The sequence below is a fragment of the Hyperolius riggenbachi genome, chromosome 4 (genome assembly GCF_040937935.1).
Source record: "Hyperolius riggenbachi isolate aHypRig1 chromosome 4, aHypRig1.pri, whole genome shotgun sequence".
NCBI classification, from domain to species: Eukaryota; Metazoa; Chordata; class Amphibia; order Anura; family Hyperoliidae; genus Hyperolius; species Hyperolius riggenbachi.
The window spans coordinates 321,318,327-321,335,842 of NC_090649.1; the positions used below are offsets into that span (position 1 = coordinate 321,318,327).

The following is a 17,516-nucleotide window of genomic DNA, read 5'->3' on the forward strand; positions in this document are numbered from 1 at the left end:
ATGATTGCGAAGTTCTTAAACTACAGAGATAGAACCGAGATCCTGCGAAAAGCCAGGGAGACCCCACAAATGGAGTATACCGGTGCAAAAATTTCCATATATCAAGATTTTTCTGCAGAAATACAAAAACTCAGGGCCACATTCCAAGCGGTTAAAGCGGGCCTAAGAGATAAACAGATTAATTACAGCATGCTGTTCCCAGCCAAACTGAAGATCCTGTTTAAAGGCAAAGCTCTTTTCTTTACAACCTCGGCTGAAGCAGCAGCCTGGATGGAGGGACAAGGCATTCCAATACCAACCTTTCCCAATAAACCCAAACGCTGAACAGTGACGCAGTAACTTTTAAGCTTTCAAGTGCTTAGTACCTATACATTTACGGTCTTTGAGTCATATAACTATGACTTGGTTTTTGAGATCCATCAGAGACTGTAGACATTAGGCCTTTGGAACTTTCCTCAAGCTCTCACCGTTCATAATATAACTATATCTCGTTTTTTCAGTCATAAACTAACTGCTCAACATTTCAAATAAGTTTTTCTTTTTTTTCCTGGTCAACAACAGTATACCAGGCTCTCCTTATAACCTTTTTTCCTCCCTCCCCAAGTGTTTTTTTCAAGTTCAATAGTATATAACTCTATCTGCCTCATATAATCATTCTTTGTGCAACAATGACACCTACTGGCATGTTTTGGGAACAAACGTTAAACTAATCCATTCTGTTATGTTTTTCTACGCCTGTAATGATTACCAGATTTCAACTCTTTAGCTGTATTGAATCTCTTATTGTGGCAGTTATCAGTTAGCAGAATCCCTAACTATATATACAGAATAATTCTTCGTTCTGTTTGACATATTGCCAGACTGTGTGATTACTATATTATTACATATGCAATATTATGACTATAACTGATAATATATTAGCAGTAGATTGTCTCCTGATGTTCAACTATTTCTCTCCCCCCCCCCCCCCCCAAATATACTGCTAAAGTCATAAATGTAATTGAGTTCTGCTAAATATAAAGCTGATTGTATGTTTCAAATAATGGGAACATTCTTTTCCCTCTAGAGGTGAGTTGGACATAGTCGACCCTTTGTTGCTTACCAACTCTTCTAGTTAGTTCAGGGTACAAGACTCTCTGCAGTTAGAAACAGGGAGTAGGGTTTTTTGAGTTTTTTAGGAAGGTGATCTCGTAAATGGCGAGACACCTTCTTAGGGTTTTTTTGTTGTTTTCTTTTTATTTCCTTTTTTCTTTCTATTGTTTCTACTCCTCTCCAGCAAAGCATGTTAGACAACTTCTATCTCATATCGTCATATCAGAAGGATTATTATCAATAATGAGTAACTCATTCTTACATATATTTAAAACTCCATACCTATGGCTTTGATCCCAATACTATCATGGAACGTTAGGGGAATGAACAATCCTATTAAACGCAAACTGATATTCAACCATATCCGCAAGCTAGCCCCACAAATAATATGTTTGCAAGAAACCCATCTTGTAGGTTCTAGAGCTTTTCTCCTCAAGAAGCCCTGGATAGCCAAATACTATCTGGCACACTATTCCTCTTTCTCGAGGGGCACAGCCATTCTAATCACAAAAACATTTCCGGGTAGTGTCTCGGAGGTCAGGGTGGATCCTAAGGGAAATTTTGTTCTAATCAAATGTTTATTGGAGGGATGCCCCCTGATATTTGCATCTATTTATATACCTCCACCTTTCAATATATCTGTATTATCAGAGCTGATGTCTAAAGTACATCCTCTACTAGACGGCCCTCTGATCATACTCGGTGATTTTAATGCAGTTTTAGAACCGAACATAGACAGATTGAAAGCAGGGGGAAGATCCTTTCCAGTATTGCTGAGTTGGCTGGACACATATAACCTACAAGATATATGGAGATGGAAATTTCCTGACTCTAAAGCATTCTCCTGCTTCTCAGACTCATATAAAACTATGTCTAGAATTGATATGTGTCTAGGCTCCCCAGATACCCTGGCATTAATAGACTCTATTAACTATTTACCACATGGTATATCAGATCACTCCCCTCTCATTTGCAAATTACGTCTCCCTTCTCTGACCTCCCAGACACTATGGCGAATGAACCCATGCTGGCTGGAGGATGAGATGGTCCTTCAGGAGTGTCAAATGGGCATGGATGAGTTCTGGCATATTAACAGAGGGACAGTCAGGGAACATGTATGCTGGGATGCAAGTAAGGCGGTACTCAGGGGCCACTTTCGGGCGTCTCTCTCGCGAATTAGGCAAAATGAAACCGCATCGCAGGAGTACCATGAGAAAGCCTCCAATGACGCCCAAACCGATCTAATTAACAATCCATCGGACGCTAATTATATCAACTGGCAAATAGCCCGCAGGAAACTTGAACTAATCACTTTACAAAGAACCAAACGCAGGGACATTATACAGTCTCAGCGATACTTTGAATATGGGAACAAATGCAGCAAATTGCTAACATACCTTTTAAAATCCACTTCCGAATCTATGACAATTCCCAATGTCAGGAGTCCCGCTGGTACTGTATATAACACATCCATTGATATTGCTAACACCTTTACTGACTTCTATGCAGACTTATATTCTACTAAAGTTGGTAACATAGATACAGAAATTGAGGATTTCTTGCGAGACCTGGATCTGCCAACTCTATCAGAAGAGGCGATTAAGACCCTAGATGCCCCAATAACAGCTCAGGAAATAGGCTCAATTATATCCTCATTCAAACACAATAAAGCCCCTGGCCCAGATGGCATACCCATTGAATGGTATGCAAAAAACAAATCTTCCATAGTCCCCCACCTAGTATCCCTCTTCCAACATATATATGACACTGGCTCTCTCCCAGATACTATGTACGAAGCCTTAATCACTTTAATTTTAAAACCTAATAAGGACCCTGCTTCGTGTGATTCATACCGCCCAATATCACTTATCAACACTGACATAAAAATTCTTACTAAAATTCTGGCCTCTAGACTCAATAACTGTATCACCTCTATCATTCACCCAGATCAAACTGGTTTTATTCCCGGCCACTCCACCAGGCTGAATATTAGGCGACTATTTTCCAACCTACAGTTTCCACACAAAAACTCTGGTTCAAGAGTGATTTTATCACTCGATGCCAATAAGGCTTTCGACTCCATCGAATGGGTATATGTTAGAGCAGTCCTAAAGGCCTTCGGCTTCGGGCCTGTTTTTCAAAAATGGTTCCAGATTCTATACAACAAACCAAAAGCCAAAATTAGAATCAACTCCCTGATCTCCCCCCTCTTCTCTATAGCTAGAGGTACAAGACAGGGCTGTCCGCTCTCACCTCTCCTCTTCGCCATTGCCATAGAACCTCTTGCCCAAGCTATTCGCGACAGCCCCTTAATCCAAGGTCTCAAAATACACAAAGTTGAAGAACGCATCTCCCTATACGCTGATGATATGCTGGTATATTTGGCAGATCCAGGTCCCTCTCTAGAAGCTACTTTAAATATATATAATGTCTTTCACCAAATCTCAGGATTGTCCATTAATTGGTCCAAATCGATCTTATTTCCTCTGGACACCTTTGACCCCCAAATAATATCCAAACTTTCCCAACTACAGATAGTGGAAGAGTTTAAATATTTGGGGATATGGATCAGGCGCCATTTAGCATCATTCCTGGAGATAAACCTCGCTCCAACTATGTTGCAGGTTGAATCAAAATTACGAAAATGGACCTCTCTGCCTTTAAATTTAGCCGGCAGAATATGTATTATTAAAATGGTAATAGCCCCCAAAATACTATACATTATGCAGATGTCCCCAGTTTGGATCCAACAATCCCTATTCAAACGGATTAACTCCATGATACTTTCCTTTATTTGGTCTGGGTCCTCTCCGCGTATATCACTAGCTACACTTCAACTTCCTCCCGCTTTAGGAGGCCTGGCCCTGCCTAATTTTTTTGATATATCACATGGCGGCACAACTAACCCCCATTCAAAGCTGGCTTAGTGATGACAGAACAAACTCTAGTCTAGCGATGGAAGCGGACATTGCAGGTTCCTATGAGTCACTCTGCGGTGCGGTTTATAGATATAAAGTCTCTGGTGGTCTAGAGGGTACTGCCCTTATTCATAATACCATCCGAATGTACAAAAAAGCTCGGAAACTACTAGATGAACCCTTAAACTACGTGTCCCTTAGCTCTCCCTTATGGGGTAACCCCAATCTTTCTGAACTACAGACACTGCCCGACATCACTTTCTGGCACACACATAATGTCAAATATATAGCTCAACTGTATGATAATGGGGCCTTTAAAGATTTAAATTCACTTCGTTCAGAATTCGGCCTACCTAAACATGCCCTTTTCCGATATTTCCAATTACGACATGCTTTAAAGGCACAGATTGGACTAAAAGGGGTATGCCTTGAACCCTCGGAACTTGAAAAAGTCCTCCTTAAAAAAGACCACACAAAACAAATATCCACTTTATATAACTTTTTAACTACCCATGGAAATGCCAGGAGGGTTTCAGCCACCAGAAATCGATGGTCGGTCCTCGACCCCAATGTATCCCAAGAGCAATGGTCGGAACATGCCGAAAGCTTCAATAAAGATATCATTGCCTCATATGATAAAATTATAAATATTAAATGGCTCCACCAAGTCTACTACACACCATTAAAACTAGCTAAAATGAGTTCCTCGTATGACGATAGTTGTTTTAAGTGCAAGGCCCCCCATGCTGATTTTCTCCACTGCATATGGAGCTGCCCCTTAGTTAATAAGTACTGGAAATCTGTTACACACTATTTGCGTGATACTATACAACTACCAGTGATCCTAGATGTACAGCTATGCTTGTTGGGAATTTTGGGTGATCTGCCCTGCAGCAAAAATCAATCAATCCTTATCAAAATTCTTTTATTTTATGCCAGAAAAGCCATAACCTTGAAATGGAAACTACCATCAGTTCCCACTATAAGAGATTGGAAAAAACTAGTAAACTCAGCACTCCCACTATACAAGCTCACATACCAATCACGAAATCAATTCAAAAAATTTGACAAAGTCTGGTATAGGTGGGTAAATGCTGCGGAAACTACGATCCCTAATCTTGACATAAACATAGCTGTTCAGGATCTTCAATGGGTTTAATGACGACTATAGATATATTTCTATGTACTATTACCTTTTCAGTGTACTGATCATCAGCGATCAGCGATCTGTGCAAGTGGTGAGAAACTGTAATCTTGTTCTGAAAAAATATTTGTAACCTGTTGTACTGTCGAATTCAACCGTATATTGATTATTGTAACTATTTACATGTATGCTGGATTGGCCTTTCTTTTCTCTTCTATGTTTTTCTTTTCTCTTTCTTTTATCTTGATGTTTTTTTTTGTTCTCTGTATTTTAAACAATAAAAATTCTCTTAAAAAAAAAAAAATGTCAGCTGACCCGCCTGGTCAGCTGACCCTTTTCTGGCTGTCATATAAGCTCTGCCTCTCAGCGCGCGCGCGCATCCTTCTGAACCTGTGTGGACTAGCAGTCCCAGCCACACCAGACATGTCTTGTAATGTAACCATTGATTTAGGCGCGGTGACCGCCGCCCCGCTCTCTAAGCGAGTGGCGGTTTCCCCGCGTCCGGCCGCAATGTCAGCTGCTTTGCCCTGCGTGCAATCCGCCGCCTCCAATGCGGAATCCACCGCTCTGCCCATGCGGCATGCGGCGGTTTCTCCGCGTTGTGCCGCCATGTTAGACCCGGAAACAGCCGCCTCACTCTGAGCCCTTGCGGCGGCTTTTCCATGTTTCCTCACAAGTATACTGAATAAACTACAAAAAATTACATACAACTACTGCATATCTAAAATATAAAAACTTTATTGGTATCAAACTGACATAATATTAAAAACAATATATCTGATATGATAATAGGGGGAGCAAATTTACTATGTTATCCTAAAGGAAAGCCATTACTGATATTACCCTACACTTTTTAAAGTCGTGTACTCTGATTACTGTCATGTACCCGTACATCTTTATCAGAAAACGTGATGATTGTCCTAATGTTCATTCTAAATTTTTGTTGATTACAAATGAAAATGTGATATGGCAAGGACGTCTTTGTAAATATCTTTTTGGATAAGCATGTATGTATGATCTTGCTATGTTGAATATAAAAAAAAAATAATTTAAAAACAAGCGTGGCCACAGAGTCCACAAGTCGTAATGGTGATGTAAATGCAAAGCTCCAGTTATTTGTATAGCATGATCATTGTGTTTAATAGTTTGTACTAATGAAATCAATAATGCAAATGATATGCAAGGAGAAAGATATATGCATATATACTGTATGTGTATACCACCAAATAACAAACTGAATTGTATCACTACTGTACTGCACTCCAAGGAAACCTGAAATATGTTCAAATATATATATATATATATATATATATATATATATATATATATATATATATATATATATATATATATATAAACATTCCCTGGTTCCTCATTTCTCCCTGACTTCAGTAATCACAATTTTGCTGCTCTCTGCCCCCGCTACGATTTGTTTTTTGCCCTTTTTGCATCTGCTGAACTCTAACTGACCTCGGGCACTCCTCTGAAGCCATGCAAGAGAGGACTCCAGCACTGAGCAATGAGCATGCTCAGTTTGTCCTTTCATGCACTCCGCAGTTACAAGCTGCTTGTGCAGTGTGTTGGCTCAGGTTATCAGAGATAGCACAGAGGGGCAGCCAGAGCTGCATCCATGACAGAGGCGCCTCTAGGCATAGGCAGTACAGGCCACTGCCTGGAGTGCCATTGGTCATGGGGGGTGCCATGTTGCTGGATTAAGCCCTGCCCCAAATTAAGCTCCACCCAAGATCAAGCCACACCCCTGTGGGTGTTCTATTACTTGCTTCTGCTGCATCTACTTAGAGCAAGTTGCAGGCAGCTGACACCTCTGTGCCTTGTGCATCCTTCTTTCCCTCTTTTGTGCCATCTCTGCCTCCTTCTGTGCCCTTTGTGCCTCCTTCTGTCCCCCTGTGCCTCCTTATGTCCCCTTTGCCTTCATTTGTCCCCTTGTGCTACCTCTGCCCCCCTGTTTCTCCTTCAGTCCCACTCTGCCTCCTTCTGTCCTCCTGTGCCTCCTTCTGTATCCCTTTGTGCCTCCTTCTGTCTCCATGTGCCTCTTCAGTCCCATGTGCCATCTCTGTCCCCTGCGCCTTCCTCTGTCCCCTGTGTCTCCTTCTGTGCCACTTTGTGCCTCCTTCTGTCCCCGTGTGCCTCCTTTAGTCCCCCTGTGACTCCTTCTGTCCCCCTTTGTGCCTCCTTCTGACCCATTTTAGAGGGTGCCAGGCTGACCAGGTTTTGTGTCCCCAGGTGGTGAACAGGCTTGCGGCGTCTAATAGATGCCGCGTCAGTTCACTGGCCCGCAGCCCATAAGCTCACTTCTGCAGCCTTACATTACGTGTATTTTCTGGTGAAATGCTGCCCGCATTGTGAATTTTCTGATGAAACGCTGCCACATTATGATTATTTCCTGGTGAAACGCTGCCGCATTACAATTATTTTCATGGAAGGGTGCCATGGGTGTGGGGGGGGGGGGGGGGTTGCGTCACAGATTTTCTCGCCTGGAGTGACAAAATGGCTAGAGGCACCCCTGATCCATGAGTCACAGGTATGCACACGGAGGGGCCGCAAAGGGGCAGGAAAAGGGGAGAGACAAGAAGAGCACTATGCATAGACTTGCATTTTATTTGATACCTTGTTCTCATTGTGCATAGATTGGAATATTTTTATCCCATTGTGTATACATTTGCATTTTATTTAGAACTCCTTTTGTGTACGGTGTGGAATTGGAGAAATTAGACTTATCTCAGTCTTATCTCCCGAAGGCTTCTCAGACCCTCTTAAATCCGACTGTATCAGTGCTGGGGGCCATCTATACCTATTCGCCCCAATGAGTACTATAGGATTCTTCGTGGTCATGGATGAGAAAAACTGCACTGGGCATTTGTGAGTACGGTCCATGCATGCCCAGCAGAAAAAAGCACTCATGCAGGGGAAAAAACAAAGCAGGCACACGCTACTAATAGGCATCTACTTGGACCCGCATTGCTGCAAGCCAAATTCTGTTGAGCTTGATCACAGCTACATTTATGGAAGAAGATGGAAGAAGATAAATATGTTCCGGCACTGGAACAGAGGCATGCAGAAGGATCTGGAAAACCTCTACACCAGGGGTCGGGAATCTATGGCTCATGAGCCACATATGGCTCTTTTTATGGCTGCATACAGCTCTCTGGCTCACTAAAGAGCAGGTGACTGGGCGGCCAGGGATACTGTGCTAAATTTTAAATAAGTGTGCTGCCGCCTCCTCTGTGCACCGCTTCCATCATCACATGTCTGCCTGCTCCCTGCACTGCACCGTCTCCACCCTTACAGGGATGTGCTGTACGCCACCTCCTCCAGCCGCCGCGGCCAGAGTATTGTAGCTCCACCCCCATGGTGTTGCTCAAAATTCATTGGCAGAGTGCAGGGACTGGTGGCCTGAGTGTTGCGGCCAGTGATGACGTCAGCCAAGCCCGTGCTGTGGAACTGCGTACTGTTTGAAGCTGCCTGGCATGGTAAGTGTACTGTCTCTTCCAATGCAGCACTATTAGATTATTAAACCTGCTACCCAGCACCTCACCTGCCTCCCCCCACCAAGCAATATCAATTGCCCACCCAGCACCTTGTCCTACCTCTCCACACCCTGACCTGCTGCTCCCATCCTGAACAGCCTCTTCCAACCAGCATCCTGACCCGCCTTCTCACACCATGCAACCTGACCTGCTGCTCCCATCTCGACCTGCCCCCGCCCCCTGCAACCTTACCTGCTGCTCCCATCCTTACCTGCCTCTCCCACCCAGCATCCTGACCTGCCTTCCCCCACTCAGCACCCTCACCGGCCTTCCCCACCCACCACCCTTAGCAATCTCCCTCCGCCCAGCACCGTGTCTGAAGAAGGGCATATATGTAATGAGCAGAGGGGACTGGGAGATCAGAGGGGAAAGCAGAAGGGTCAAGAAGAGTGGAGGGAGACACAGGTGATGAGCAGAGGCGACAAGGAGAGCAGAGGGAAGCAGAGCTGATGAGTGGAGGGGGACACCTCTGTGTCCTCCTCCATTCTCAGTGTCAACTATATGAAAAAAGAACCTGCTAAGCTAGGAGGAGCGCCAGTGTGTAATGTTCCTACCTGCCATATTACCAATATGTATTTATGTAGCACTGATATCTTCTACAGCGCTTTAGTGAACACATCCTCCTGTCATGTCACTGACTGTCCTCAGTGGAGTTCCAACCTAATCCTACCATAGTAGCCAGTAGATACCAAGTAATGATTTTTGATTGTATGGTTTGTGTTGAGGTGGAGTCAAACATGGCAATCATGTCTTACAATTTATCCATAGGAGTTTAAATTGTGTTGGAGCCTTTAACCTCTTGAGGACTGCAGTGTTAAACCCCCCTTAAAGACTAGGCCATGTTTTGATAAATTGGCCACTGCAGCTTTAAGGCCAAGCTGCATGGCCGTACAACTCAGCACACAAGTGATCCCCCCCCCCCCAGGGGCGTAGCAATAGGGGTTGCAGAGGTAGCGACCGCATCGGGGCCCTTGGGCCAGAGGGGCCCCGAAGGGCCTTCCCTCAACTACAGTATTAGCTCTATATTGGTCCTGTGCTCATAATAATCACTTCTACAGATACTTTGAATAGTGGTAATTATTAACAAACTGTTCCCCATCCCCTTCTTGCACCTCAGACACTGTAGTTACCATTGGCAGGTTTTGATGTGCCGTATCAATTGCTATGAGTTCTTGGGGGGCCCCATTGTAAAGTTGGCATCAGGGCCCACAACGCCTTAGCTACGCCACTGCCCCCCCTCCTTTTCTCCCCACCAACAGAGAGCTCTGATCGCCCCCCCAGGTGTTTTTGTTTTTTTAATAAATAACAATTTTTTAAATTTTTTTATTTTATCATCCCCCCTCCCTCCCTCTGCCAGCCAATGAGCGCGATCGGCTGTCATAGGCTTCAGCCTAAGACAGCTGATCACCTCCATAGCAACAGAGGGGACAGCCATGTCACACAGCTGTCCTCAGTACAGCGCTGCTGCAGATTGCAGCGCTATACCAAGTAAAAAGACGGCAGTTTCGCAGTCTAACAATCTACCGAGCGGCGATCACCGCTGGGAGACTAAAGGCAGAGCCCCGCCTACCAAGCAGGAGATGCACGCGCAGCCTGCACGCGATCTCCTGCAGTAGCTGGCCCAAGGACTTGACGCCAATTGGCATTAGGCGGTCCTGGGGCTGCTGCCGCGGTCACGCCCATTGGTGTGACACGGTCTTGGCAGCCTGTTACGGTACTTCCCACCAGCTACATTCGCAATTGGCTACCCTGCCTTCATTATCTCTGTTTTCAAAAGTTACGCACTTTTAAAATAAGTGTATATCTGTGTACCAGAGCACGCTCCTATCAGGCCCATCAAGGGAAGGTGTGGCACTACTGCCACCAGCAGCACCGGCTCCATCCAGTGGAACCTGTAGTGCCAGCTTCTGTTCACTCTCTATATCTGTCTTTCATTATCTCTGCCCTGCCCAAGGACCACAAACTAAGGTGGTATCCTCCTCACCTCTGTCATCAAGCTGATCGCAGAAGATTGCTAAAAGAAAAAAAGATGATCAGTATTGTACTTTTCAGGACAGAGGAATTCACCTTTGTGGAAGAGAACAGGTTCTGCAGTGTGTCTAATATGCAACGATAATTTTGCATTGATGAAATGGTCAAATTTACAGTGGCACTTTGACACACGCCATACTACATTTGCATTGAAATATCCAGTGGGGGACAGCAGTAAGAAAGCATGCAAAGAGCTACTGTGCAAGCTAGTCAACAGCAACTCCATGATTGGACCCAACAAGGTAACTGGAATTCAGCTAGCTTTGATGGTACTTTAGCAACTGTGAGACACTGGAAAGCCATTCACAGATGGGGAGTATGCCAAAACATTCATGCTTGATGTTGAACTGTTTGACGACTTTTTGGATAAAGACAAGATAATCAAACGAATAAAAGACATGCCTCTGTCGGCAAGAACTGTTCATGATCATACCACCATGATGGCAAACAAAATTGGAGCAACACAAGTGAAGGACATAAATGCAGCACTATTCTTTTCTCTCGCTTTGGATGAGTCAACAGACGTAAACCATTTATCCCAGTTCAGTGTGATTGCAAGGTATGCTGTCGGTGAAACAATACGTGAGGAAAGTCTTGCTATTTTGCCTATGAAAGGGACAACAAGAGGGGAGGATTTATTCAAGACTTCCACTGAGTTTGCTAAAGAAACAAAATCTACCTACCTATTTCAGTGTGTACTGATGATGCACCATGCATGGTGGGGATAAACAGAGGATTCGTATCGCTTCTTCGTGAACATGAAAAGAGACCCATCCTAAGTTTTCCTGCATTCCTACATCAGGAGGCGCTTTGTGTTTAGATGTGTGGCGAACAGCTTGGTGAGGTGATGTCACTGGTCATTCGGGTGGTAAACTTTATAGCTGCACAAGCTTTACATGATCGCCAATTTAAAACACTGCTGGATAAAGTTGAGAATAATTATCCTGGTCTGCTTTTGCACAGCAGTGTGCGTTGGTTGTCAAGAGGGAAAGTGCTCAGCTTGTCTGAGCGAAATCAGGACTTTTCTTGAAATGAAAAATGTCGAACATCCTGAGTTAGCCAACACTGAGTGGTTCCTGAAGTTCTACTATCTTGTGGACATGACTGAACATCTGAACCAGCTCAATGTGAAAATACAAGGCGTTGGAAATACAGTCTTATCCCTTCAACAAGCAGTGTTTGCATTTGAAAACAAGCTAGAACTGTTTATCACCAACATTGAATCAGGTCATTTACTACACTTTTAAAAAACTGGGAGAGTTTAAAGATGAACGCACAGCAAGTGACCCTGCTCAACATTTTGATCTTCAGCAGCTAGCGGGCTTCACATCTATTCTCCTGTAGTCATTCAAAGCGTGTCTCTGTCAGAGATTTTGAGCTACAAGCTGCTGACCTGAAGGCCTCAGACATGTGGGCGAATAAGTTCTAGTCACTGAATGAAAATTTGGAAAGACTTGCATGTCAGCAAGCAGAGTTGGCGAGCAAACACAAGTGGGGAGAACCTCCGGACCATCTGATTGTCAAAACTTGTAACGCACTTTCCATCACATACCACACACTGCAGAGTGTGAGTATTGCTGTACTGACAATGTTTGGCTCTACGTATGCATGTGAGCAGCCTTTCTCACATCTAAAGCACATTAAGTCCAACCTACGATCACGTTTAACGGATGGAAGTCTCAGCGCCTGCATTAAACTCTGCCTCACCACGTATCAATCAGACTACAAAGCCATCAGCAAAACCATACAGTTCCAGAAGTCCCATTAATGCAGGGTAAGAAGTACTTTATTTATCAGCTGCTATTGGTAACCAATAAGTCTCTGAATTCTTTTTGATAAAGTTTTATGCAGTTGCTAACCGTTAGCAACTGGTTATGCAGTTGCTAACCATTAGCAACTGCATAACAACATTATTAAAAAGAATTGAGACACTTATTGTATTTAAAAAGTGTTGGTTTTACATAAAATGCACACATTTCCTTGTATTTAGTTTTAAACATATTGTATGTCTCTCACATATGTATGTCTCATTTTAAAATATGTCGTGTTTATGGCTCTCTCAGCCAAAAAGGTTCCTGACCACTGCTCTACACTATCCAAAGAATTCCAAGTACTGAGGTATCTATTTATAGTTTTACAGGGTTGCTTTAAAATAGAGCATTTCATCAATATTTTGGCAAACTGACTGACACCGTGTTGGCTGACTAAGCTCAAAGAACTAATGTAAATGGTTCAAATAAACCTGGTATAGATTTAAAAAAACCTGCGTGCTATTACATGGCAAACATTTTCAGCCTTCACCTAAGTAATATATGAGAGCAGGGGCATTGCTAGCCCCAAAGATCGATGGCACGTGCCACGGATCTATTCTGGGGTGCCCCGGATGTCCCCAAGGCAAAGTCATAGCTGCGGAGCTGTAGAGCCTCTATGGGGGCATGCTGGGAGCTGTGGTGCATAAATGGGGGTAGGTTGGGTGCTGTGGTGTCTCTATGTGGGCATACTGGGTGCTGTGTTGCCATGCTGGGCTCTGTGATGCCTTTATGGGGGCATGCAGGGAGCTGTGGTTCTTCTATGGAGGCATGCTTGGAGTTGTGCTGCCTCAATGGGAGGCCTGTGGGAGCATTGAAGGGGGTCCACTAGAAGGTCAGGGAATGCTATGGGGGGACTGCCAGATAACCTGGTGGCAGGCCAGCCCACCCAGCAGAAAGCCAGACCAGCCTGCACAGAAGCCAGGTAACTCTGCCTAGTTATGTTTAAGTGACACTACCTATTTATGTGATATGCTGCATTGATTTATTTTTTTTTTGTAGTAATGAAGAAGGGGGCTTCATCCAACATTTGGCTGGGCAGGCCTACTTAGACCACTGTTAAGTTCATGTAAATTTGGCTCCACCCATGACCACACCCACATTCTGGTGCCCCGGATCTCTTAGGATCCTAGCAACACCCCTCTATGACAGCATAACGAACTTGGTGGGAAAGCTACTAAAATTTAGTTGTTCCATTGCAATATTGTGTAGCATTCGTTGTAAAAACTTTATTTATTTATTTAAATCCAAGATGTCCAGGATATTATTAACCACTTTACCCCCCAATCTGCTGATTGAACAACCGGAGTTGTGACATCTATGTGATTGATTGCTGGTCTGTGACAGGGCAGCATATATATCCGGTGAGCAGGAATTTCTCCTAAATAATTCGGTGGTGGTTGCAGCACGGGCACACGCAGTGGGGAGCGCTCACGTTGCAAGGGTGCACTCACTGTTGCATGTATGGAGAGTTGGAACATTTAAAGCTACAGTTTTACGCTATGTTATGAAATATGTCTTTCTGAGGAACAAGTGGAGCCAGGTTCGAGGTGCTAGTGAGAGGAGAGCAGACTTGGAGTTCATCAGAAATACGCATTCAGCTGATCTGTGACAAATCAGCCTCTGCACGCCGGTGAGAGTATTCATTTCTGCTAGAGACTGGAGATAGTTGCAAACAGTGGAACTTTTTGTGGCTAATTTATCTATGTACGACTGCGGGGAGTGAGCGCTGTACAGACATTTTTTTCGGTGTATTACAAAGAGTAGGGGAAGTGCTGTCCCCATTATATAGCGATCTATCCAGCAGCCTGGTGACGTTTAGTCCCGAGGTATCGGGCATTGTGACATTTGAGGAGCGCCCATACCACTTTTCCTGTATTTGAAGTACATACATTACTTTATTCCATGCGCAAGTGATTTCCATAGCCAATCATTACCTGAATTACAAATGCTTCTGAAAATCGAAGCAGGCCCATAAAGAATACATCTTTTTTTTTTTTGGGTGCATTTTGTGGTGAGAATTTTGCATTGCATGAAATAACCCCAAAGTGTTACCCTTGCGTGAAATCACCCCCAAGTGTTACCCTGCCTCAAGAAAAAAAAATCAGCCTGGATTTGCTGCATTCCATAGAGTCTCTAGAGTTTTTCACTGTTTTCCAAGCACTCATTCTGATTTATCAGTTATCATAATCAGTGATGCTCACCCGATGCTCATGAGTGATTACTTGTGATTCAAATAAGGTTTAATTGGCGCAGGTGTGCAGCGGGGATACAAGGGGTTATTAACCCATAATTCCGCCGTCCGCCCTGCGTTCCAAAGAGCTTGCACGCGTCCTATTGATCGCGTTGCAAGCCTCACACTGGCACATTTCCTCCTTCAAGTCAGAATGCTGGGCGGTAAATAACCCCTTGTATCCCCACCGCACACCTGCGCCAATTAAACCTTATTTAAATCACAAGTAATCACTTGTGATTACTCGTGACAGCATCCGGTGAGCATCACTGATCATAATAAAACTGTGAAACTCAATGAAATTGAATATAAGCATATCTTACTTGCAAGGGTAATTATCTGGGGTCCTGGAGTGTGTTTGGGGCTCCTGGGCACTCCAAGACTGGCATTTCTTTCCCGAAGCTGTAACAGCGATGTTTCCTCTATAGGACTCACCGTTCCCAGACAAACACTGCAGTCCCGCTGGTGATGGAGGTGGATTAGAAGCTTTAGTGGGGAAAATGATAAATTGTATTAACATTTGAAAACATTATTTAAAAAGCTTGTTTAGTGAATAAGCTTAAATAACATAAAGTCCAATTCCAGAAAGAAAAAATGTTTGAATAATGTGTAAGGGCTTAGAGCGCTTGTTGGTTGCCATTGCCATTCTTTGTTCCCATCCATGAAAATGTCTGTGCAGGCAGAAAATGTGGAAATGTTCCCTTCTTCTTCCCTTCACTTCCCTCTCCAAAGTTTCTGACCCCTTCTCACACTTTTCAAAACTTAATGTTCTGATCCATCATGCAGTGTATGAGTATTACTGATTTTATTTCTGTTTTAAAATATCAGCTGATCACTGCCACTGTTTATATGTATATGGTATGTACTGTATTTTTTGGAGTATAAGACTCACTTTTTCTCCCCCAAAAGTGTGGGGGGGTGGGAAAGTCACTGTGTCTTAGGCCTCGTTCACATCTGAGGAGCGCAGATGGCCGTGCGATCCGAACGCAGCGCATCCGATCGCATGCCATCTGCGCCGCTGATCCCATCCATTGACAGTGATGGGATCAGCTCTGAGCTTCCGAGCAAAATGCAGCCAGCAGTACGCAAGCGCTTCCCAGCGCATCGTACTGCTGCGGAGCGCAGCAGATGTGAATGGTAGAAGGGCAGTCTATGCCCTTCTGCCGTTCCTGCGTTTCAGCACATCATACACGCTTCCATATCCGTATGGAAGCGTGTATAGTCCAAATGCAGGTAGTTCCTTCCTGACTTGTGAACGCCTGCCAATACAAACCTCCAACCCACCTTTCCGGCACTCCCTGTGCTGTGCCCATGCAGAGGAGGACAGAGGGACAAACAGAGGATATAGGGGGACACAAGGAGGACAAATGTGGACACATGGGGACACAGGAGGACACAAGGGGGCATGAGGTACACAGGGGGCATAATCCACAAGATGCCCCTTAACCATGGATGCACAGGGGGACACAAAGAGGCATAGAAGAAGACACAAGGGGGGCACAAAGCAGCATAGAGGAGGACACAAAGAGGACATAGTAGGACACAAAAGGTACAAGGGGGCATGAGGTACAAAGAGGGCATAATCCACAATATACACAATGGATGCACCAGGTTTAGTATATATATTTTTTCCCTGGTTTATGTCCTCTAAACCTAGGTGCATCTTATGATCAGGAGCGTTTTCTAGTCTAAAAATTACGGTATGTCTCTGTTTCACACTCTGCACTGTAGTTTTTGTAAATGTTGTTATAAATTTATTTGAAGGACGTTAACAGATCCCGAGGCCTGATTTAAAATTGCAAAAACAGTGGGGACAGTTTCCTATGATTTTTTAAAGCAAGTATCAGCACGCATTGTACTTTATTTCACTCTCACCTTGTAGCATTGGTGTCCCAGGGCCTAATCTCCACCAGGGCACTGTTTACAAGAAGGCCCTATGCCTAGATTATGGTAGGGGCATTAGACTATGACTACAGTAGAGATTAAATTGTAGTGGGCAGTATATCTATGCTCCGCAGGACTTGAGTTCCCACACAGGGGCGTAGATATATGACCCTTCAGTGTTCTCCCCAGAATTTTTTTCCAGCCGGGTGGCATGAAAAAGTAACAGGGTGGAGAAGGTCACACTGGATGGAAGATCACATTGTGTGTCTTGGTGGGGGGTTATACTGGGTGCTACTGGATGGGCAGGGGCAACACAAAGGAACACACTCAGGGCCTTGTAAAAAACGCATAGAAATGCATGCGGTTTTTAAGCATTTTGAAACGCATTAAAAATTAAAATTAAAAATGCATGTGTTTCTATAAATACAGCAGTGGGATCAGGCCCTAAGGACTCAGACACACTATAAGTGCTTTTGTTACCGTTTGCGACTGATTAGCGCTTTCTAAACGCTTTTTAAAAATTCGCTCCCATTCACTTGTATGAAAATTGGGGTAAAAATCACTTAAAAACACCACGATTGCGTACGCGTAAAAACATAAATGACCGCGGCAATTTTTACCGTGATTTTAATGCAAGTAACTGGGAGCGATTTTTAAAAAAAACGCTCAAAAAAACCCGTAGTGTGTCTGAGCCCTTGTGAGGACAGCACATTCAGTGTGTGAAGGATCATTTGGTTGTCTGCCTGTTTCTAAAGTGTTATCTATGAGCATTCAAAGTGTAAAGGTGCGTACACACGCACTATTGTAACGAATGCTTAAAAACAAGAAGAGAATCGAGAGCCCAATATGGTGCAGTAT

General features: G+C 44.0%; 1 protein-coding gene across 1 annotated transcript in view; it reads right to left on the reverse strand.

Moving 5' to 3' along the window:
* Window positions 1–17,516, reverse strand: part of PLG (plasminogen) — a 176,549-nt gene that overhangs the window by 55,906 nt on the left and 103,127 nt on the right. Inside the window, exon 8 of the mRNA XM_068231734.1 lies at window positions 15,098–15,260. Coding sequence (XP_068087835.1) covers window positions 15,098–15,260 — 163 coding nt within the window. The remainder of the gene's footprint in view (window positions 1–15,097; window positions 15,261–17,516) is intronic.